General features: G+C 39.5%; 1 protein-coding gene across 1 annotated transcript in view; it reads right to left on the bottom strand.

Moving 5' to 3' along the window:
- The window catches only part of galnt2 (UDP-N-acetyl-alpha-D-galactosamine:polypeptide N-acetylgalactosaminyltransferase 2), an 87447-nt gene that overhangs the window by 2042 nt on the left and 60171 nt on the right, over positions 1–25234 (bottom strand). The window contains exons 4-14 of the mRNA XM_012880997.3: positions 21226–21324; positions 21076–21143; positions 20916–20981; positions 20701–20822; positions 16053–16140; positions 15864–15951; positions 15691–15794; positions 12664–12790; positions 7854–7946; positions 2533–2616; positions 1166–1292 (exon numbers count right to left, since the gene is read on the bottom strand). Coding sequence (XP_012736451.1) covers positions 1166–1292; positions 2533–2616; positions 7854–7946; positions 12664–12790; positions 15691–15794; positions 15864–15951; positions 16053–16140; positions 20701–20822; positions 20916–20981; positions 21076–21143; positions 21226–21324 — 1066 coding nt within the window. The remainder of the gene's footprint in view (positions 1–1165; positions 1293–2532; positions 2617–7853; positions 7947–12663; positions 12791–15690; positions 15795–15863; positions 15952–16052; positions 16141–20700; positions 20823–20915; positions 20982–21075; positions 21144–21225; positions 21325–25234) is intronic.

Raw genomic sequence — 25234 nt, 5'->3', positions numbered from 1 at the left:
TGTTTCATGAATTGGCGCTATATAAATAAAATTGAATTGAAATTGAATTGATGTATACTGTGGCTCAACATGTCCAGATCTGACGTTCAGGAATATTTTACTGGAATATATAAACTAACATGTTTGGAAACAAAATAAGTTTTGGTAAAAAAGGTTCAGGAAACTGAATTAGCTGAATCAGATTGCATTTATTCCCTTAATTATAATACTCAGCAGCTCAGAGAGAAACATCTGCAGGCAGCTGATGGCCACCAGGACACGGGCAGCCAATAGCACATCTAGCTCAACATTAGGAAAGCTGCAGAGATAGAGCAGGCAAAACAGCATGACTCAGGGATATCTCACAGCATTTTATCGTTAATAAAATATTTGCATGTGAAGACGTTTGACGCCTAGTTAGGATGTGTTCACATCAGTAGTAACTAAAAGTCAAAACATGACATTAGAAAATGTCTTTCATTGAGTCTAGGGATGAAAATATTAATACAGCTCCTTGCAGAAGTATTCATTCCTCGCTCGTTTTAACACATCGTCAAGTTACTTCCACAAAATTGTTTTTATTTTGATTTTAAATGACTGACCAACTCAAAGTTACACAGGGTGTCATAATTTTTACAAATACTTTTGGGACCAAAGGCCACAAATTCTTTGTCCTTGGCAACTTTTAAATGCATCCTAGGCCCAACACTTAAATAAAATGTCTAAACTGCCTCCTAGGCGTGCTGTCAGGTTCTACAGGGTGCTGCTTAAAATATGATTATTTGATTCAGGAGTTGATGCAGAAATGCACCGAGGACTAGAGTTTGACAGACCAGGGAATCCAAAGTCTGGGACCTAAAAGCCATTGAAGGAGTCGATTTGTAGACTTACCGGTTACTCAAGTGTCCTATACTCCTGAAATATTACAAGTAAAATCCCAGCTTGGTTGAGTTGTTTATAAGGTTGTTTCATGTCACATACACACAACACGTGGCTTTTAGAAAACGGTCCTGACTTTTCTGAGCAGATTCTCAGTATTAGTTACAACATTTTCTGAAATCTCTAAATTGCTATCCTTTCATTCATCAGTTCTACCAAAAGCGTCACATTGAGACATCACTGTTCTTTCACCAAACGGTCCACCGCATTTAAACCCGGGTTTCTCTGTAAATCACTGAATTGCTACCTGATTTCCTCCTGCGTTGTGGCATTCATAGACGCCCACCACCCCGTCGGCAAAATGGCCCAGAGTGTCCAGGCAGTTTCCTCCCTGCTGCAGGGCTCCGAAGGCGATGTCCTGATGATCTGGGACCCTGGAAAAAAAAATAACCCGCACGCACACCAGATGTCAGGCTGCCTCCTAATCTGATCCCTCGACACTTTACAATTTTAAAAGGGTAGAAACTGTTTTTGCAAATACGATAACACATGTAAATATTTTCCCTCTACAATATTTTATAGCACAATAATCACTGTAGTTGATAATATGATGCATGGAATCACTGCTAACAAATATTTCTCAACTTAAAATATTTTACATTCACTTGTAGCTTCATGAATACTAAGGCTTTTTATTACATAAAACTACTTACTCAGGTGTTGTCTGCATGTTTTCTAATCTATTACCTTAGTAAAGTGTAGTGTAGTACCTTGAGTTCCTTTAAATCAAGGTTAAAAATATTTTTGTTTAGAGCTACCTTTGAATGTTAGTGTTGAAGTTTGTAGTCCAACTTGTCTTATACTCCATCTGACCCGTTGCTACTGCTCCAATGCAATGTGCTAGCCTCTGTAATATTTTCTTTTCAGATGTTTTGTTCGTTTACAGCACTTTGAATTGTCTTGTTACTGAAATGTGCGATACAAATAGCATTTGAAAAGATGCATTTGCTCCTGCATATACTTCTACATCATCAATCAACTGGAAACTACATTATAAGAGCGAAAAAGAAGAGGCCGAGAAATAAGGAAAGCCCACAATGTTTTGTAGTTAAATCAATAATATATCATAATTACATCTCTAACATACATTATATTAATTAATGAACTAAATCATGCAAGTGATTAACTGCAAATCGACTAAATTATTTGTAATTTTATGTAACATCCTCAGGATCCAGGGAATCATGTTCACAGTCAACCCTTATGAACATCTGATTTTGTTTAATAGTTTTTAATCATTTCACCTTTATCTTTATATAATTTACTCGTACATACAGTCTATCTCCACTATTTCCTGGCTATTCTACTCTTCATGGTCACATTTCCACAGTTCCTCCTTATATATCTGATTGATTGTCTATATCTGATTGATTTCTCTCACTTAATTCTTCATTGTTTTATTGCCAAAAGTAACTTGTTTTATCTGTTCACGTGATTCAATCCTTTTCATCATTTCATGGTGAGTGTATTTAGTGGTTAAATGTCTGTGTTTATGTTTGTAACCCTAGTGAAGCACTATGTGCTGCACTTGACTGTACGTAAAGTGCTCTATAAATAAAGACTGATTGACTGAACCCTCACCACATTAGTCCAGGAGAGTCTTTGTGCTCTTACCTCAGTTCAGGGTAGACGTTCTCCAGGTACCATTTGAAAGGCTTACAGCCTAATCTCTTCTTCATCTCCAAGCGACTCTGGATACTGAGAAACACAGAGAGCGTGTGCATTTAGACAATGATAACCTGTGGTCTTCAGTGTGTTTCTAGGGTTTTTATTTAATCATAGTCCTAGACAGTGAGGGCAGGAAGTGGAGGCTCGTCTGATCTGCAACATCCATTAGGGCGAAAAAAAAAAAAAAAACAGCTCAGCCTCCCTTAATGAGAATATGCCAAGTGCTTTCCCACGAGTCTAAATAACAAGGATTTTAACCTTATCAGCCTCAGATGCACAACGATGAAAGTGATCTTTTAAACTGCTGGGAGACAGCATTGAGAGGAGACCAAGAATAGATTAAAGAAAAAAAAAAACAAGAAAAAAATCAGATGACTTAATATAAAATCGACTAACACAGGGTCAGCAACCTTCATTATCAAAAGAGCTTTTTTTGTTCTGGCCTCAACAAAACAAAATATGTTCAACCTTTAGAGGATGGACAATTTATCAAGTTTTATAACACATCAGTGCATGAATATCTCTCTAGGATTTTAAGACGCGTAGCGCAAGTTCCAGATTGTTTGCAGAAGTTTGGCTAGAAGTTGAAATGACACCAGTGTCCCTAAAAGTCCCGGGGTATCACCTTATCTATTGGTTGTCCCACATGCCAATCATTCTGACGCGTTAACGTAACGTCAGTGTGCGTTCCTTGTTAGTTTCTGCTTGCTGGCTGCACATGCGCACTTCTAGTGTTTATGTATCCGGTTAGCTTAGCGGTTAGCTTAGGTGTTAGCCGTTCATTGTAGCTCCGCTGCTCACGGCGTATACTTTGAACATGGCTGAAAGTCGCAAGAAGCAAACCGTGTACAAGTTTATGAGAAAAAGAGGAAGGTGTCAGTAGAAATAAATAACACCAGAGAGGATTTGGGAGATTTGTTTTCACGCGGTCCCCCTGAAGAGCAACGCAAGACGTTCTTGCGCTGACCTCTCAACTTTTATCAAAAGTTAGGAGTGAGATTATGCTAATTTGGGGGCGGGGCTTGTTTGAGGGCGGGGCTAACCAGACCCTGGAAGAGCCGGTGGAGTCAACTCCATCTCATTTTTATCCCACCAGACATTGAAGTAGACATGTATTACTTGTGTTAAAAAGAGAAAGAGACGTATTAATACTTTATTGTTCAGTTAATGGATTAAAACATAAATAATACACAATTGTTCAAATAATACTGATTAAAATAAATAGTTTTAAGTTATTGATCGAATTATTACACTGTTACACATTCATCTATGGGTTGTTTATCATTGTAAATCTATAACCTGATTGGTGAATCAGGCTGAGTTTCATCAAGCCTTTATGATCCCCTCAGCAGCAACATTGAAGCACACAGAGGTTCCCGCTGCGTCTTTACGCACGATCCAGCTGCTGATGTCTCCCTCTTTTCAGCTCAATGCACTTCTAGACTGTTACAGTTTATAACATTCTCATCACCTTTCACAGCGACAGGTTTCTCAGTCAGTCGCCGCGCTGATCAGACGAATCCCTATAGGCCCGTTTACACTACACTTTTTTAACCGAGCCGAGACCAGTCCGAGCTCGGTAACCGAGATAACTCTTGTGTGTAAATGGTCAGCAGACTGAACCGGACCACGCTAACGATAACCGGACCGCGCTAACTGCAGACCAGTTCATCAGTAGGTCTCGGACTGGTTTTTTTTATCCCGGTTCCCTGAGAACGAGGAGCGCATGAGCAGACCGCGTCATGCCCTTACAGTCAGCTGACTGTCCGCGGGTTTTCCGGCGTGTCTGGCTGCACGTCCCGATTCACACTCCATTCAGACAAATTTCAGACATTCATAATAATACTAGCTTCCTTACCGTGCCACACGGTTTCCAGTGATGACTCTGCTTATGAACCTCAGTGTCTGTTGTTGTTTCCCGCGTCTGTAAATCCTTATTAGACGTTCATTTGTCTTATCCACGTCCCAAAAGCCGAATCTGTCTAACAATAACATCCTGAATGTGACGGGTGCCGCCGTTTTGATTTGCTCGGTCCCGCCTTCAATCCCAGAGAGCGGTAGTAACGCAGATCGCCACTAGGAGGCGAGGAGCAACCAAGGAACCATAACCGAGATAACTCCTGTGTGTGTAAACGGCTGCATTTATCTCAGTTAACTGGACCAAGCTAGGACCGGTCTCGGCATGGCTTGGTTTTTAGGTGTAGTGTAAACGGGCCTTATTGCTCTCGTCAGTGCGCTCTGGGCGCACTGACGCCCAGAGCGCACCGCTCCGAGGGAAAGGAGGGGAGGGAGAGGAGCAAGCGCGGAGGCACAGAAATACGGTGCATGTAGTTAAAAAATGCAGAATTAATAAAAACGAAACTTTTAAACTGACCAAGTGGCGTTTTAAACTGCATCTGGTTAGCAGAACTGTTTTATGATCAGCGTGCAGCCATGACTGGTTCTGAATGAACCGGTCATCTCGCAGCAGCTCCCCCCCCCCCCCCCCCCCCCCCCCCCCGCCCCCTCCCCTCCTGCGTATGTAGTACAGGACCGTACTGGCTCACTTTCACCACTGTTAAGACTAAAATTATTCATAACTCTGATCACTCTTCCTGCTGCTCTGTTAACACGAACTGCAGCAGGAAATACTGATGGCCACAAGCTGTGAAAGAAGCCCAAACAGCTCAGCAGAAGGCGGAGTTTTGTCGTTTGCAGCCCAGATGGGCTTTGTGATTTTTATAAGTGAGAAATTCCATGTTTGCGTGTGAAATGTCATGTGTTGCGTGTGAGCGTGTGAAGTTAGTGAAATGCGCGTGTCACACGGTCAATGCGTGAGAGTTGAGAGCTATGTTCTTGCGCATGCGCAGTTATTCAAAAAGGGACTTGGAGAAACTTCCAGAAAAAAAGAAAAGAAAAGAAAAACGCCGACCCTAGCTTTAAATTAAAGAAATTCATCATTGATTTTTAGGCTTCAGAATATAAAAAAAAAAAAAAACAAGAAAAATGTACAAGAAGAAAAAGAATGTTCATTCCTTCTTATATGTCTGGAATATTTAGGAAAGTTTTAATAAATTAAAATGAATACTTGTCTCTGTACCACTAGGCTCATTTGATGGAAACAGAAAACCTGATTAAAGCAGCACGTCTCATCTCCCTGCATAAAAATATTGGGAATTTCATACAATTTTGACCAAAGGCAGAAAGAGGCCTGTGTTAAATCCTCCTGCAGTTTTTGATGCATTTTTAATGATTACTGGTTATATCAATAACTCGTAATCAGCCAGCTTTGCCTCGTTATGAACACATCACAGTTTTAGAACTTTATACATAGATTAAAAAGGTTTACTTCCATTCCTTTTATTATTTTTTTTAAGTAATAAAAAATGCTGCTTCTATGTCTTTAAAATAGATGTTTTCAGCTTCTGCCCCATAAAACAATAACCTTAAAGCACACAAATGTTGCTTTTTATGTCTGGTGAACCTTTTCTGTGTTGATAAATTTGGATCCTTGTCCTGTTGAATGACTGGGTGACTATATATTTTCAGTTTTCTGCTCCAGCAGAGTTTTATTTAAAGTCTCCAGGTACTTCAAGGAGTTCATGGAGCCTTGCAGTCTAACAAGCTTTTAACAAGCAACCAATCTCACTAAGGCAGGTGAGGTAACGCCACTACTAAAGAAACCCAATCTTGACGTCAGCTTTATTGGTGACTACCGGCCGATTTTAAAACTGACTTCTCTTAACAAATCTGGTACTTGTATAGCAGAGATCTGAACTGACTTTCTACTACTTTTTTCTTGTGATTTACTAACCTTTTCGGTCAGGCTTTTGAAAACAGCACTCCACTGAGACAACTTTTTTGAAGGTTTATAATGATTTTTTATTAGCTTCTGATGCAGGAAATCACTTTCAAACAGAAGATATTCAATTGTATGTGTTTATGCCCCATAAGCTGGATAGCCTGTCCACCCTAGACCACAGTTTATCTAGTAGTTAGCTTTCCAGCAATTACCATGTTTTAAACACCAAAAGCACTGAGGCTATGATTCTAGGTCCTCCTGAACTACATACAAAACATAGTTAGGTTCTGGTTGCTTTTTGTCCAACTCCTAAATCCGGCATTTAAAATCTTAGTGTTATATTCAGCTCTTCCCTGGGCTTTGACTTGCATGTAAAATCTCTGTCTGGTTCCTTTTTCTGTAATTTAAGGAATATTTCTAAACTGTCGACGCATGGTCTCTTCAGCCTAACTGGGGAAAAAAAACATAATCCATGCATTTGTGTCATAATGTTTAAGATTATCGCAAAGCCCTGTTTACTGGTTTGGATAAATCATCCCTTTTACGCCTCCAAGCCTTTTAAAAAGCTGCGCCCAGACTACTGACATGTTCCAGCAAGTCAGCTCAAAATCTATTGGTAACCAAAAGTGTTACATCGGCTAACAATAGATTTTAGGGTTTGTTTTAAAAATTTTAATCCTGCATAGCACTAAACAGCCCAGCCCTAGATTACAAAATATACTGCTAGCTGTTGTCTTTATTCAGAGGCCCAGAATCTTACAGTTTTTTAACACACCAGACAGAAGACCAAGTGGGACTGAACAGGTCTACCACTACAGACAGGTGCAGATGACATAGGATTTTTTGGAAATGCAGTTAAAAACTTTCTAGCCCAGACAGGCCCTTTTGTTGGATGTTTATTTTCATTATGTGTCATTTTAAGCTTTTTTGTCTACACTTAATATTAATAGTTATTTTATTGGTTTTCTGTAAAGTCCTTAGTGATGGTGTTGTTGGTGAAAGTTGGGCCTTTGGAAGAGAAAAAGGGGCCACAGTATCACAGATCTTTCACCTTACCCAAAACCTGTAGGTTGGTGGAAAATCTCCGACTAACCACATTTTTGTTTGCCTCGGTTCCAGCTGTTTTAGACTTTTTAATTATCACTTGGGCTGTGGATGTGTTGCTGTTTTAGGTGATTAGCTGTTCTCCAGCTGTCATTTTGTGACTTATGAAGATCAACACACCTCTGTTGCTTAAATCGCATCTCCTAAAGCCCTTTCCCGCTGAATAGATGTTAAAAGGTAGGATTTAACTATATTAATCATGCTGTTGCAATAAGGCTTTTTACACGCAATTCTCAGGCGTGCTAATAGAGATAGAGTGGAGTTGTTAGAAACACAGTATTTTCTGTTTCCATTGAATAACTCATTATTATTCTGCACTAATCTGATCTAACACCCGTATCACCATTATGTTCCCGTGGGACAAAGATTTGATCCGACTCACTTCCCGTAGGGCACGTTTCTCGCCGAGGGGACAGCAGCGTAGTAGAAGTTCTTATATTCGTCCATCCAAACCTCTGCCGCTCGTCTGGTGTTTCTGAGGAAGAAAAGCAGAGCAGAACAATCAAAGAAGAAATTAATAGTACATAAGAGAGACATTCAACAAAAGAACGGCGATAAACTGTCAGAAAAAGAATGTGGCAATCGAGGGAGTTCAGAAATAAATAATCCTCTTCAAACTAAACAGGAGGCCTGGCTGGATATAAATGTGTGCATTCTACATTTTCTCAATCATAAAACTCAGAGTGGTAAGACGACAAGAGCTGTATTGGTGAATGGTTGTCATTCTTTCAGTTAATGAAGTCATTTATCACCTCCGTAACTGGAATTCGTTATGTTTTTAATTTTCTTTTAAAGTTATAAAAAGGCAGTCAGAGCAAGTCTTTGCTGAAGTCAGAAAGTGTTCCCAGAAAACACAAATAACCCGACTCAAAATGTCACCACGTCAAGTCAAAACTTATATTCAAGTTTCATAAAAATTAAATTTCTGGATTGAGTTTTACTGACTGACAAATGGGAAGGACAGAGGAAGGAAGAAATGAAGGACAGGAAAGGAGGGAGAGACGTGACATTGGTGAAGTAAAGACACAAGGAGGGACAGACAAGGAAGAAAGTATAAAGCGAAGGACACAAGGATGCAAGACTGAAGGAAAGACTCAAGGAAGAAAGATCCCAATGAAGAACAGAAAGGAAAGAAAAAAGAAGCACACAATATAGGAAGGAAGGAAGGTAGGAATATTCAGGAAAATGCTAAAATCAACTTCTCACTTTCCCAGACTGTGTGGGAACTCGGCACTAATCAGGTTTTTGTGTTTCTAATGGAGGATTTGAGTTTGAGACGACTGGTTTAAACGTAGATCTACAGCAGCATCATGGCATCGTGTCTGTACTGCTGTATTTCTTTCCTACGTTTAATCAATTACTAATGATTTAATTGATTATTAGCTCTAAGTGATATTTCTTATGATCCAGAGATCAAGGGAAATTATCCTTGAAATGTTCTACTACAATACTGTGGAACGTGTAGACCTATCCTAAGACTTTAAATGTGTAGTAGTTTTATATTTCATCCTTCAGACTGGTTCTGATTATTTAATGCATTCACATTTCAACAAACAAAAAATAAAATAAGCAGTGTTAAAACCAGCAGAAAATACATTATTTTGTGTAATACATATTAATTTACATGCTGATGTGAGCATTGATTTTATTGCACATACATACAAATTCCTCCTCGTTCATATGCATAGGTTAAATGCTCAGAGGGAAGCAGACCCAGTAAATTGCAGATGGATAATAAAGAATCATAATTTTCAAATAACAGAGGTATTAGAGTAAAAGAAAACAAAATGAACAAACAGCACTATTTTAGGCAAGTGATTGCACTAATTTCCACCTTTTGTAAGTGTTACGTGTAATTTTGGCTGACAACGAAAATCATTAACGTACTTCAAGATATTTTCATACTCGTGCTTCCTGAAAGTAGATAGCGGAGGTTTATACTAGCAATATATAAAAAAAATGGTATTTACTGCAGGTTTCTTTACTCTGCAGACGCTATGTTCTGTTAGCATCCTCCACCTCTGAACTTTATTTAGGTGCTTTTATCTCTACACATTTCGTGTGAGCTGGCCAGGCTTCAAAAAGCCCATTGTTGCTTGGCTGTGCTGGAGATGTTGCTCCCTCTGGGACAATTATGAATCTATCCAGGCAGACAAAACAGTGTCTGTCCTGAAACTCCCCGGAGTCACAGCCGCAGCCGCGCCACCACTGTCTGGGACTTTATTTAAAAAGGGGCGAGACGGAGAACCGCTGCCACCCAAATGCAGATGCCACTTTTTCAGCACCAAGAGGAAACTGCTGCACTGCTTGTACAATTCCCAACACCTGAGTTAGTAAAATGGTGAGACCATAATGTGAGCATAACCTGCAAGACTCACTGCACCCTGATCTGAGGTTGAAGTTTAGACACTTTCTTCCTGCTGAACATTTTTTCTGAACCATTTTTATCATGAGACGCCACGATAAGTGCGGTGCCGCTGTAATTTTCACATTTAAAGCTTCATTCTGAGCTGCTGTGCGAGCAAATTCCCCCCTATTTGATATTGAAGATCCTTAATTCGTTTCAAACTACCTGATAATAATAATAATGATGATGTGATTCTAAAAAAACATAACCAGGGGGCCCACAGCCATTTCTAAATGTCTTCTTATCAGCTGGTTGATCCCTTCAAGTGTTCTTAATCAGGACCAGGACGATTCATTGAGCTCATTTTCATGGCTGGCTGAAACGATCTTTATTTGTATATTACTGGATATTACTCCTCATCTCTGTACAGTAATTATGTTTCATGTCACGTTTTCATCTCCAAATTGAGAAAAATTAAACATTTGATTTCATTTATTAAGAGTAAACAAATTCTTTTAGGAAATAATGGTAAAAAAAAGTAGACCTGCTGTTAATCCTTACTGTATAACCTCCTTTTCCCAGTAGGACAGAACCTATTACATTTCACAAAGGTGGGGAATGCAGAGGCAGGAAAGGATCTTTGCATGTTCTCTTTAGATTGCACAGAGTCCTGGGTCATCTCCTCTATCTGTGCATAATTCATAGGTTTGTTTTGCAAGCATTTCGCTCTGGGACTAAATTAGCTGTGGAAAAAGATTTTGAGTATGGTGGATAATTGCTGCACTGGTTTGGCCTCATGTTTGGGTCATAGTCCCTGCTGAAAGACCCAAACATGACCAAATCTTCCTTTATTCATGAGGCAATTCACTCTGAGTATCCCAGGGCCATTAGAAGTGAAACAGGCCCATAGCATCACATATCCTCTACCATGCTTTAAAGCTGGCATGAGAAGGGTGTGTTTTTTTTTTTTTTTTTTTACATAATCATCCCTTCTTTTACATGAGACGCACCTGGAGAGTTTATTACCAAACAGCTCAATCTTAGGCTATGTTCACACTGCAGCCTGAAGTGACCCAATTCCGATTTTTTTTGCCCATATGCGACCTGTATCTGATCTTTTCATAACAGTCTGAACAACACAGATCGGATTTCTTCAAATGCGACCCGTGTTGCTTGGATATGTGGTCCTGAATCCGATACATATCTGATCTTTTCAAATGCGACTTGTGTCTGTACGGCCGGGTCGCATTTATCCGACCTACACGTCATTGATACTTGAGAAACGTCACTAACGGTGGACCTGGCTGTGCCAAAGAGGTTGGCTAAAAAAAAAAAAAAAGGTTGGCTATTGTGCGATAAACACCTGTTGCAAGTCCATACAGCAATGCGTTTACTTGCTGCTCTGGCCACCGAAGATGTGTGTATTTACGTGAGAGCGCTAAATAGATCCATTCAGACGCACATAAAGGTTGCCTTTGTCATTCGAAAATTATGAATGAAGTCCGTATCAGTAAAGCCGCTCACATCGCTAAAATTAGGCTATCTTCCTTTCCGATCTTCTTAAAAAGATTGCGTCGGTAATGTGCTGGCTCCGGTTGGAGAATAACGTAAAGAATGCAAGATACGCTGCAGCATTACGATCCCTGTTTACTTCTGCAAACAATGAGCACGCTTGTTACGTATGACGTCGTCGCGTCCTCTACTGCGCATGTGGGACACTTAGGCGTATGAATGCAGTTCACACAGGAGATCACATACAAGTCGCATATATTTGAAAATGTGAACGGACACGCAAAAAAATCAGATTTAACAAAAAAAATCGGAATTGAGTATCAAGGCCTGAAGTGTGAACGTAGCCTTAGTCTAATCTTACCAAAGCAAACTAATCCTGTCCCAGCAGCATTTTGCAAATTCAACGTTTACGTTTGTGACGGTTGGACAGAACAGGCTTTTCTCTGGCATCTCTCCCTAACAACCAGCTGGCATGTAGATAGCATCTAATGGTTATTTTGGAGGCTCGGTGACACAGAGGTGCTACTAAATCACGAAATCTTACAGTCAAGCACATGTTAAGACACTCTTTGAACACCAGCTGGTCAACTCCTGTGCTGAAGTCTAACTATTGATTCACTATCTCAAGAACTTTTTGGAGTATGAGAAGAACGGTGCTTCAAGTGTTGACTTGAACTTCGTTGCACGGAAAAGCCTTCATTGCTTTTAAACTCTGTCTCTGCAAGGGACGTCGCCTGTTCTTTACTTGCAAGTAGAAAACCCCACTGATTGTATCAATTTGTAAGCTGTCATCTTTTTTTTTTTTTCTTCTATTTTGAGTTTTAGCCTTGACTTCTAATATATTTTCAGGAGGCAAAGATTTTCAATCAACCTCATGATAGATTTTCCAAGATGTTATTCGGCTACCTTACATATGCAAATTAACTGGGAATTCAGACCTTGCACTTCCACTTTATACAGCCCACAACTGAATGATTTAAATGTGAAAAGGAAGAACTGGAAAGCATGACATGTCCCCTTTAAGGGTTGAGATGCAGTTTGGTAGAATGCTTAATTTTACGTATCTGGGAAAAGCCAAGATGTGTAAATCTCCAGTGCAGACTAACGTGCATTCTACATAAAAACACTTTAGTAGGTGAACTGGGGTAGTTTGGAAGTGGCTTCTCTGAGGATTACTGTTAACGCTTATTGTAGCCAAGCATTCGGTGCGATGTCATTAAAGGAAGGCATGGAGTCCAACACATGAAATGTTGAGCTTCAGTAAATATAGTGCTGAATATAATGGATTATGCTCTGACGCGACGTTGTGTGCTTAGTTTTCTTGCCATGTTACCTCGCAAACACAGTCCCACTGCCTCCAGGAAAGGTGTAGGGGTGTTGCTTTCTGAAGACATGGCCGACCCTGCTGCAGGGGATGATCTCCAAGCTGCCGCCACACTGCCACACACGAAACGAGATCTCTGAAAACAAAGACACCCGCCACAGTCCGTTAACTACAACAGTATTTGTCTCGCAAACTGCCTAACGGAGCAAATATTTAGTCTCCTGCACCTCCTCAACGTTTGCAATGAGTTTATAATTTGCAGCTTGCTTCGTGACTTTCTCTGGGTTTGAATGAGAGCGAGCACCAGTGAGCTCGAGTCTGGACTCCAGCCCTGAATCAACGCACCTCCCAGAGAGTGGCGTGAATCGCTCTGTCAGCTCGCTCTCCTTTCCCAGCCGAATCCAAAACAAAAGCAACAGGGAGACAAAGCTGCAATTATATCACTCCACAGTTTGCAAATGATCTCCATTGTGTAGACAAGTTATTTTCATTCAGCGTTTCAGTCGTGTTATCATCAGAGCACCACTGTCATTTTCCAAACTGTGAATATAATCACTGAAAGACTTTCTATTCATTGTGCTTTTGGCATGGAAATGCAGACAATTTCCTGACACGGCATGCGACACAAGCAGGGAGCTTCATCAGTAAACATCTCACAGGAGAGTGGGAGTTTAACGAGTGGGAAGTAATCAGTGGGAGCCAAAAAAAAAAAAAAAAAAAAAAAGAGAGATTACAGCTGGGATTCAGTTTATGAAATAAATTTCCACTGAATATAGTTTCCCACTAAGCGTTAATGACGCATCATTGCATTGATTTACTGTGCACTATATAGAACTGCATTAAACTGAATAGAAATGAATTAAATTGTATAAAATCTTACTAAATCTAAATGAAGTGAAATTCATTACCTGAAAAAAACTGTTTAATATTTCAAAGTTAAAACAAATGCAACAATTTCTTTGTAATGTCTTCACACGAAATTAATAAAAACCCTGTAGTAAATTAAAGTTTATGCATTTCATATACAGGTTTAAATGTAGCTTTAGCTTTATGACATTTAAGAGCAAAATATTTGTAACTAGGTTTTAATATGTTCCATGAATCATAAATTACCCAGGAGCCAAAGGTTTCGTTTCCATTCATTTATAAACTTATCAAAAATCAGAATTAAAAAAAAGTTTTCAAAACTGCTTAGAAGTCCAGATGTAGCTGTAAATATAAAACTGGTTAAAATCTTGAGGAATCAGCAGGAGTTTCGCTCAAACGTAAATTGTGAATGTGCAGTTGAATGACAATAAAGTCTGTGTAAGTCTAAGTTTATGCAGAGCACATATGGCCATTGAACGTGCTTTTGGTCGCTTAAAAGCAGCACTTAACAGCCCTACGGTCATAAATCTGAAGGATCTCCCTCGTGTAATTTACTCCTGCTTTATTCTTCACATGTTCTGTGAGTGTAGAGGTTGCGGATGAACTCTGTGTTGAGAGCAATGCAAGGTGAAAAGGATTCAAGGCCACCAACAGAGAGCAAGCGTTATCAATCCGACTGTAACGAGGGAGAAGGAAACAGAGCGACATCAGAGAGAGGGTCATGAGCCCCATTTCCACCACCCTTGTTAAACCGATCCATGCCGAGTTCGGTCCGAGCTTGGATCAGTTAACCAAGCCGAGTTTGGTTCTGACGACAGTTTACACATCACACTATCTCGGTTCCTTGGATTCCTCGCCTCCTAGTGACGATCTGCGGTACTACTGCTCTCTGGGCTGGAAGGAGGGAATCGAGCAAATAAAAATGGCGGCGCCCGTAACATTCAGGAAGTTATGTTTGGTTATTCTTCGTTGTTTGCGGCGAGTCAGGCGAAGACGGCAACTTTTGGTGAATTTACTTGACAGAGTCGGCTTTTGGGAAGTGGATAAAACCAAGAACGTCTAATAAGGATTTACAGACGCAAGAAACAACGACAGACACTGAGGTTCATCACACTGCTAAGCAGAATCATCACTGGAAATCGTGTGTCACGAATGTCTGAAATGTCAGCTGGCTGTAAGGAGATGACGCGGTCTGCTCATGCGCTCTTTGTTATTAGAGAACCGGGACAGAAAGAAACCGAGCCGAACCCTCCCTTGGAACTGGGCTGCATTTAGAGCGGTCCGGTTGTGTCTGGCTCGGTTCAGTTCAGTTTGCATTCCATTTACACTCGATAGTTATCTCGGTTACCGAGCTCGAACTGGTCTCGGTACGGTTAAAAAGGGGTAGTAGTGTAAACGGGGTAATGAAGTGCCAGGACCCTGCAGGGCAAAGATGGGATTTGTCATCAGTGTTGTAACGGCTGTGAAAGAAATAACAGTCCAATGTTTATACGATTTTTTTTGTTTTGTTAGATTAATAAAGTTCTAACATTAAGTTGACTTGAACAATTTATCAACTTTTACATGTATAATAATTTTTTTTAGAAGTAAACAAAAAAACAAAACAATAGCATTACCTCGAGTACATTTGTGAAGTGTGAGGCAATAATTAGAACAATTACTAACAAAGACCTCTTTATTATAAAATCGCTTGCAACATAAAAATCCTCATGTTAACCTTGCCTTCCGAGGTGAATTCTCACAAACACACGAGATTCCATTTTGTCTCGCTCCCGCTTCAGCTGTTTGTGACGAAACAAAAAAAAAAACGGTTCGGGCCAATCACGTTGCAGTATTATAATTTAAGGCAGGACATACTGTTGTGACGAAAGCAAGCGTGTATGCATCTCTTTGCTTCCACTTCACGACTACTTTGTGTCGTTCTATCACAAAAGAGGAGTCTAAAATACACTTCTGGTTATATTGTGACAAACTGCTGTACAAAGGATTTTAATACCTTTGCTAGGCCTTAACTATGGCAACTATATAAGAAAACAGAGAAAATTTATGTTTTCTTTCTGGATTTTACGCCCAAGTGAGGTCATTTGGTGACTTTTTTATTTATTTTTTACCTACAGTGGAGTGCTGACCCTAACTTAAAAAGCTCTGGATGCCCTCAGATCGACTCACCCAGGTTTTCTCCTCCCCAGACATCCATCATCATGTCGTACTTTCCGAGACGCTCAAAATACTCCTTGTCCATGACGAACAGGCCTCCAGCGATCATCGGCGTCCTGCAGGAGCAGCAAGGTCAGGTGTGCACAAACGGAGTGATTTCATAACAGGACCTGAGTGCAACTTACTTGATGGGGGCGATGGGGTTGCCCTGCCTGGCTCGCCTCTGCTCCAGAGTCATATAGTCCCATTTAAACACCAGATTCCAGTCGAAGCCTACCAAACAGAACCACAGACAGGAGAGCAGAGCGCTTACCATCGGTCACTTGGTGCGCTATTACACGATGCATACTGAGAGACGTGAGAATTGAAATGACCTCCTTTCAGATCGGCCGAGGCTCCCACATACTGAAAGTTGTCCATGTTGATGACGTCAATGATAGGAGAAACTACTCTCGTCTTATCCTAAAAAAAAACAGGGACGGACAAATGTTCATTTTTCTTCCACGGCAGCTACACAGTGATTGCAATGACAGGGAATCTGGCTCACCGGTAAATATTTATCACAAATCAAATTAAAAAAGGACCTCTAGACGGAGAAGGTTTGGGTGAATATTCCCATTTGAACCACTGACTCACATGATTATATTCTTATTTACCTTTATTCCCAACTGGTTTATGACAGAATCAGACAGATGACTCCTCACGCAGGCCAAAAAGAAACCATCCAGGTACTAAATGAGCTCAAGGAACGCCATTCCCATCCCTTTTAGTTTTTTTGTTATCATTTATAAAGCCAAATAAACCCAACAATGAAAAACATTTTTTAAATACTGAAAGCTAATTATTTTTCTGCAAACAAACTGGAAACTACAAAACAACACATCGTTGGAATTAATTGCACAATCAAAACCTTTTCAGGGAAAACAGATATTTAATGAATAACCTAAATTTAAGATTAACAGATGTAGCGAGGCCTGTTCTTCTCAGACTGGCACTTGTAACAAAAAAATGCTTTTTTCCAGGTCCCTTTAAAACATCGTCGTAGAACCAAAACAACACTTATTGCCACAGGCGCTGGTTTGGGATCTCCACAATACAAGAAGCAAAAAACCTTCTAAGTTGCTATACTCCAAAGATTTTGTCTGAATGCTTTTCAATACATGTCAGTTCCTGTATTAATTATCTTATTTGGTTTACTTTAGAAACTCTGAAAACTTTGAATTAACCCCTCATTAGTTATAACTTTATTGTTACCGTTAATGACTATTTGCACACTTTTTTAAGTTCTCAGAGAGCGTTTCTTTCCTACACTCATGCAACTGGACAATAATCGGCATCAGAATCAGTTTCTTTATTGGCTGGTTAATGCGACATAGCTCTAACGACACCCCAGGTATTAATGGCTGTTTCTGATTGGTAGATCGGTCCTTTGTGATGACTCCTGCCAGCGATTAAATGGATTGTTGACTTATTCTGATTGGTTAATGAACATAAAAAATGTTAAGTAGGCCAATATTACCATATAGTAGATTAGAAAGCACATTTTTAAACTGTTAGTCAAAGGTTTTACATGAAAGTTACAAGTCAAATGTTTATTTCTGATAAAGTCTATACATCTTCCTTAGAGAAATGGTGTGTGTATATATATATATATATATATATATATATATATATATATATATATATATATATATATATATATATATATATATATATATATATATCTATATATATATATATATATATATATATATATATATATATATTTATATAAGGGCTGTCAGTTTTAACGCGTTAACACGGTTAGACCATAACGCTGCCTTTTTTTTTTTTTACATGCGTTAGTCGCGCGTCAAAACACACACGCCGTTCCCTTATGTTTTTTTCTCTGCAGCACTCTCCGGAATGTCTTTTTTTTTTTACCCTTGGCGCTTTCCGTAGTTCCAAGAATGCTAATTCTAAACTCGCTTGTAAATTTCATGAGTCGTGGGTTGCGTTTTTTTGGGCTTGTTTCTGAAAGTGAAATCGCTTATTTGGGCTCCAAAATAAGTGATGATAAACAGCACTTATAGAGACCTGCTTGCACTACAGACACTTTGAGTATAACCAGCTGAAATATCCCTCCGCCTCATTATGCGTCAGGAGCGCATCCTCCTCTAGACATAGGAGCCGAGGGAGTAAAGGCAGAGGGAGCAACTCTGCCCGTATTTTCTGCAGTTTACGGTTGCAATAACCGGTGATAACTGCTGAAAGTAGATTACGTGGTGCAGATCACCATTTTGAGCAGATATTGGTTCTGAAGATGAGTTTTTACATGCTGATAACATTGCAGAAACCCAAACCCATAAACCATACTTTAATGCTTATTAATTTGTTGTCTTTGTATTTGACAAACTAAGGCTGAATCACGTTGCCAAATGAAGTACCTGGAGTTACAGTGTCAGCACATGAAGCTGTGCTAAAGAGTTATCTTTCAATGGTATTAAGCTACTGTCCCAGTTTCAAGCAAAGTGTAAGTCTGTGGAATGACCTGGTAATTTAAAACCTTTTTCCAGGCTTTAATCTGTATGAATGTGGATATAAACAGTATGCAAAAATATACAAAGAAAAATTATTGTTATTGGTTTGAAAGCTCAGGATTAGATGCGTGTGAGAGAGTGTGAAAAAATGAACAATAAAACTTTATTTAAATGTAAAATGTAATAATTTATATGTAAATGCTTAATACCATTTCTATCTTTGTTTAGGAGGTAAAAAAATATTTTGGCATTAAATATTTATTTATTTACACACTGTGTAAACATGAGGGTGTTATGATTACTGATTTGGCCATTATTATAGGCCAGAGTTTATTATTTTATGGCACCAGAATGTTTTCATTCCAATTCTGAAAAGTGCTTGAAAATAAAAAAAGAAAAAGATTTTTTGTACAAGCATGTTTCTTACGAGTGTCATTTATTGCAAAATTGCATATTAAAATGCCCAAATCTTTACACAAACTGCAGGTCTGATGAAGGAAACATTTAAGACGATGGGGCTATGTACTTCTTGTTCTTTCCATTTTTGTCACTGAGACCCTGAACTCTATTTCATAGGGCCAAGTGGCAAAAGAAGTTTAATTATTCAACCATTGTAGTCATTTGGGGGTAAGCACTTTTTAAATAACTAAGAACAGTCTAAGGAAAAACATGCATCTCTAGGCTTTTTTTCTTACATGCCAAAATCCACTGTAAAAACATATTTTAGTCAATTACTGTCTGAAATAGGAACGCTCTGTTGATGGAAAGAAATGTAATAAAAGAAAGACATCAAACTGTACTGGTTATTATGAACAGAGAACAAAATTGTGCTCGTTTCATATATAACTAAAATGTCATTTCAACTTGCTCTCAGCAGGAAAACTAGATTGCAGAACCCTTCAAGCTGTCAAGCCGCTCTGGATGGGTGTGATTAATATTTAGAGATTGTTTCTTTTTTAGTTCTGCTTTCTTTGTGAGGCTGCCAGAATCACAGGATCATGTAATTTCAGTTGACAACTGAATTGCAAATATTGTAATAAATAGGTCTACAAGAGATGGGGGAGGCATTTGATTGGAAAAAATTGTTGAATATTGGGTGTGAATAGACTGTGTTTTACTCTCTCTTTACTACACTTTGTCAGAGTGTTCCCGCAGCTCTCTGTGAGATTTAACATTAAGAACGCTCAAGTCTATATCAGGCCTGGACATGAAGACAAATATTAGAAGATTATGTGATATTATTGCACCAAACTCGTTCTCAAATGCATTTCCAACACCAGGGCTGCACGGTGGCGGCGTTTGCAGCACTCCTGACTTCAGGAGTCTCTAATGGAGACTCTGCATGGAGCTGGCATGTTCTCCCCAGGCAAGGGTGCGCTCCCTCCAACAGTCCAAAAACATGACTGGTCTCTTTAAATTGCTCTTAGGTAAGATTGTTTATGTGTCCTCTTCAGGGTGTACCCCCCCCCCCCCCCCAACCCTATCTGCTAAATGGATAAGAGGGTTTAGAAGATGGATGGATACTTACAACACAGTGACACACCCTCTAACAGGCTGAACATCTTTTTGGGATGCAAAATACATGCATTTATGTCACTTGTAAAATATTAGCTAGCAATTCTGTGTGCCAAAAAACATTAAAACATTAATATTGCAATGACTATATGTATAATGTATTGTGGAGCTCTAATGGAAGGTATTAACACTCTTCAAAGAACACAAAGACAAACAGTGACATTGAAGCTGAAGGGAGAAAGAAGCTAGAGGCAACAGAAGAAACCAGGAAAATTAAAAATAAAACATTGCTGTTATAGTTTCAGCTGCCTGTTCTTATGAGGATGGAGATAACGAAACCAAACAATTATAGTTGGCTAAAATATTTAAAATCCAGACGGTATTAAAAGGATGCAGGCTAGTTCCTTTCAGGTGTGCAGTTAAACTGAATTACAAGGTGATATTAAAATTTCTGAAGCCCGGGATCTATTTTCCAAAAAAAATGCATACTCACAATTTATAAAGGCATTTCTCAACATGTACAATTCTTAAACTGCTAATCTTGTTATCAACTAACATGGAGGTCCTGGAGGATGATGTGGATGTGAAAATTTGAGAGTAAATTACTCTGCGCCTGAGTAAATGAGATTTAAATGCCCAAAAAATAAATTCCACCAAACAGACAAAAAACAGAAGTTTACATACAAAACTTCTTACTTTTGCTGTAAAGAAGGAAATGAACACAATAAGTTGTAACTACAACATATTGGTTACTCCTGTAGCAAGTTTGGTGTCCACACAACAAGCAGTTGAGAAGTTATGTGGGATATATCCCACATAACTGTTATATATCTGGTAGATACTTTTGTAGAGCAGTCTCAGATGAAGATCTGGACATATTATAAGTGTCGGTCGGTCTCAGTTAGTCAGCTACAAGCGCGTTGTTGCTGCTAAAGAGGTGAGGCTTAAGGGGTGAAGGAAGAAAGTACACACGTGTATTTGAAAGTACCTCAGCTACTCTCTCCAGTAACGGTTCCAGCCAATGATCATTGCATTCACAGTGAGAGTCCAAGAAGGTGAGGACCGGTGCGGTGGCGGCGTCTGCACCACGGACCCTCGAACGCATCAGTCCTGAGTAAAGGAAGCAAATTTAAGTCTATCAAAACAAATCCACAGAACAAGCAGCTGAGATCTTATTTATCTCTACTTCTCTGTACTCTGTACCTTCTCTGCGGTCGTTCCTAAGGATGCGAACCTTCTCAATCTTCCCCAGCAGCGCGCCGTCCTCCGCTGGAGCACGCACATAAAAACAGGACATTTTATAGACGTTCCCTCTGATGTAAACAGGATGGTTTGCATGACATGACTAGGTTAGGTCACTCACGGTTGTCGCTGTAGTCATCCACCAAAATTATTTCTTTGACCAAGTGGGAAGGACTTTTCTTTAAGACACTAAACGGAAAGAAACATGACACAGATGAATAAATCTGAGGCATTAACTCAGAAAATAACAGCATAAACAGCGCAGATTTACCTTATGACGGTCCGCAGCAAAGCGGAGCGAGCTTCGTTGTGAAAGGTGATGACAACGCTGGAGGCTGGCAGGTCTGACCTCCACTGTTTACTTCTGCAGCTGCGTGCAAACAAAGAAACAAGACGAGTTAAAGATGAAAACAGAAGATTGAAGCAAAGTCCTCTGACATGTACGCAAGCTTCTACGCGCAAACATACAGCAGAACGTATAAGCCAGGCTGCTCAACAGATCCCCAAAATTCAAAAAGAAATCTGACTCTGGTCACACAGGCATGAATGTGGTCATGAAACAGTGTGAACATGAAGCTTGGATGGACAAACCGCGACTTAATTTAAAACTGAGGAATACTGGTGAGAAGATACAGCATAAGACTGGCGTGAGAGAGACCAGTAAACCTGCAGCTAGAATACTAAACCCTTTGACTACATTAAATACTGTGCTGGATCCAATTCAGACGGAGGATGGTTTCCGGCAGCCACACTTCATAATTAACTACAGATGTTCAGTCAGACTGAGATCTGCAGATTGCTGCTAAACTCATTTCTAAACCACTTCTGCTGCTGAAAAAGATCGCCGGTACCTTGTTAAACCCAAGCGATGCCGTCAGCGCCTTTAAAATGTTTCACATTTGCGTTACATCCACAAACATCGCCAAAAAAAAGTGAAAAATAAAGCAACTGGACTTGTTCTCCGTAGTTGAAGACGTTTCTCTTCCTCTCCAGGAAGCTTTCTCAATTCAAAAAGTCTGGAGTAATGTGCAGTACCAAGCTTTATACTGCTGCCTAACAAAGGCCTTGTAATGTGTTTTGGGCAGTAGTATAAAGCTTGGTACTCATCATTAATCCAGACTTTTTGAATTGAGAAAGCTTCCTGGAGAGGAAGCGAAACGTCTTCAACTACGGAAAACAAGTCCAGTTGCTTTGTTTTTTACTTTTTTTTTGGAATGACCATGAGCTGGATGACTAAGAATCTTCACCAGCATCCACAAACATGAACACATTTTATTCTAATTTTATGTGACAGCCCAACACAAAGTAAGAACGTGCATCATAATAAGTCCAAATAAAATCACGCGAGGGTTTCAAAATTATTTAGATATGTTGAAGAATAGCGTTCAGAGGAGAGCAAGCTTCTAGAACTCCTGAATCAAACAAAATTGCTGCATTTTGTTCTTGCAGAAAAGGCACGGCAAAGCTAACAATCCTGCAAAGTCACCACTAGCTTCACTGTCAGGTCTTTCAGGAGGCAGTACAGGAAAAATCGACCTTGGAAATAAATAGATTCTATCAACAGGATGACTCTTAGCTATGCTCACTAAAAATCACATCTTCACGGAAGAGTGTAAAGAACAAAAGCAGTTGTTTATAACATTCCCTACGAAGTCCGGATCAAATATGTAGAGGACGCAGCAAACATGCAGCAGAAACCGACCTGGAGACCAAAATGCAACTTTATAGTTTACATCCAACACTGAACACGGATGGTGTTCAGTGTAGACGGTGGTCGGATGCTTTAGCTCTCCATCAAATCTGACTGAGCCAAAGCAGAGTGGGGAAATGTTTCAGTACCCAGATCTATAACGCTTATGGAAACATACCCCAAAACACATTCAGCTGTAGCAGAAAAAGGCGGACACACAAAGCGTGTGCAAATTCTCGCGTGTCCGGCTCATCGCAACAGCAAAAATCAGAGGTAACTGGGCTAAATATACAAATTCACTCTGAAACTCTCAAATATCCACTACCTTGTTGTTAGTCCATCCCATTAAATCCCTATAAAAACATTGAAGTCTGGTTTTGTAGTGTGACAAAAAGTTCAAAAGGTATATACTCTTGCAAGGGACTATAGGAGTCTGGCAAATATCACAACCAACAGATGCCAGCTGTAGCCCCATTGTTCCAGGAATGAAGCCCCAGAATTTTGTCTTCACCTTTTATCTTCCACAGAGAAACCAGTCTTCTGTGGCCATTACCCTATGAACGGTTCACTGGCTGCTTTTCTTTGAGAAACAAAAAAATAAAATCCGCTGCACCCTTTACTGACCCCTAGAGTATCAAAACTACTGACAGGTGATACCGGGAGAGTCAGAGGTTTTAAACACTGCTGTGTGTGAATGCTCAAATGTTTTGTCCCACCATACATATGTCAGAGCAGCATTAGCCTTTAAAGCACCTACATTAATCTTTTAGGAAGGCCTTCTGGTACCTTTTTACACAGAATCTCACTTTACCACAACCTTTGCCGAAGCCTGGAAGCACTTTTGATCTGCTCTTGAAAGCACTGTGACCCTGGATTAGACCGGCAATAAGGAAGCTTTTCAGTTCAGGACGGTCTTAACAATCAGCACTGATGCACAATGTGCAAATGACACATCAGTGTTGGATCAATAGGGCACACGTTCCAGCGCTGTCGGGAGGCTAATGGCTCCGTCGGTCTGAGTCAGGTCAATATATGAGCAAGCACGGATGGCTGTGTTTATAGAGACAGGCCAAAAAAATCACAGAGCACATCTTGACAGATGCTGCTGGGATAAAACCATTGAATGAATTTGATGACTTACTCTGTTTACATGATAAATGCAGCAGTTATACTTCAATGTAATACTTCAGACTCTGCATTGAGGGTTTTTAGCGATATCCTTCCAGAACCATGCAATCCAAGTTCTCTTGCCATACCATGTGCAAATTATCAGTGATCCAGGTCACGGCAACCACCAACAGGCTTAAATTGGAGGCAACTGGACTTTCGCCGAGTTTATCTAAAAACGCTTTGACAAACATTTTCAGAAAAACAGTTTGCTGTTCTCTTAAAGTTAACAGCTGGACCATAAAATGGACCATAAAATGCTGATATTGCTCTTAGATCAGGTGTCCAAACTTTTCGGTACATGGGCCTAAATTGTCAAGTCAAAGGAACTTGAGGGCCAAAAAGTTAACAAAAAAATTTTTAAACTAAAAAATCTACTTTTTGACCTGCTCTATAAGATATGATCATTTTAAACAAATAAGTCAGATTTTTTGTAGGAAATGTATGTGCAAATTATTGTAGATCCAAAATTTAAAAAAGGGTTTTGCACATTTGTTGCATTCATCCAGTTTGCAAATTATTTTTGAATAATTTAATTTGACTCATTAACAATAATAAACTTTACTCTTTTTGATCTAGTAATATCAGAACAGTGTTTGGGTCACTTGCTGTAACTAGCCAGTTTTAATAACTGAATTCAAAGCAGATTTTAATGCTCCAAAGTCTGCATTTGAGTAACTAAATGTCACTGGATATGTTACTATGAAATAAAAGAGAACATCAAGTGTGTTTATTAAAAGATGAATACTTTGTGTCGTACTGAACATTTTAAATTGTAGGATTTTTACTTTTCTGTAATAATTGTGCCCCAATTAAAAATAAAAAGTTTCCATCTGCATCAACCACTCAGTTCTGGTGGACCAAATCTTTCTTGAAATGCAGTGGGGGGGGGGGGCACCCTAAATCAGTACTGGGGCCTCAAACGGCCCCCCCCGGCCGCACTTTGGACATGCCTGTCTTAGATCATCTGGAGTAGTGGACTACAGTGGTGTAGACCGTACCTGGCTGAAATAACCATTTGTGTTTAACTGACTGCAGATCCTACTCTGTTTTTAGTTTTTGTTTGTTTGTCGTGTCCCACAGGGCTCGAATCTTGGAGTCTGCTATTTTCCCTTTGACTCCAGAAAGCATAAGGTTGTTTTTCATTGTTATGTAGCTGATACTTAGGTTTGTGTGCCTCTAAAAAAGATAGATTGTGACTGTATGCAAGGTTTAAATGAACGTCTTGAGGAACTAAAAACAGAGGGCTTTTAACTTTTTAAATCTGAATTAAAATAAGGAGAAGCTCTTAATTTTTAGTCTGAAAGTCACTGGTGGGTCTTCTTCTCGAGTAGACATTGGCTCTCCAGTAGATTACACAATAGATTTATTGTCACAAGCCTTGGTTTAAAAATGGATAGTGATTTTAGATCAGCTGGGCTTT

Source organism: Fundulus heteroclitus, chromosome 4 (genome assembly GCF_011125445.2).
Source record: "Fundulus heteroclitus isolate FHET01 chromosome 4, MU-UCD_Fhet_4.1, whole genome shotgun sequence".
NCBI classification, from domain to species: Eukaryota; Metazoa; Chordata; class Actinopteri; order Cyprinodontiformes; family Fundulidae; genus Fundulus; species Fundulus heteroclitus.
This window is presented reverse-complemented; position numbering and strand designations above follow the sequence as displayed.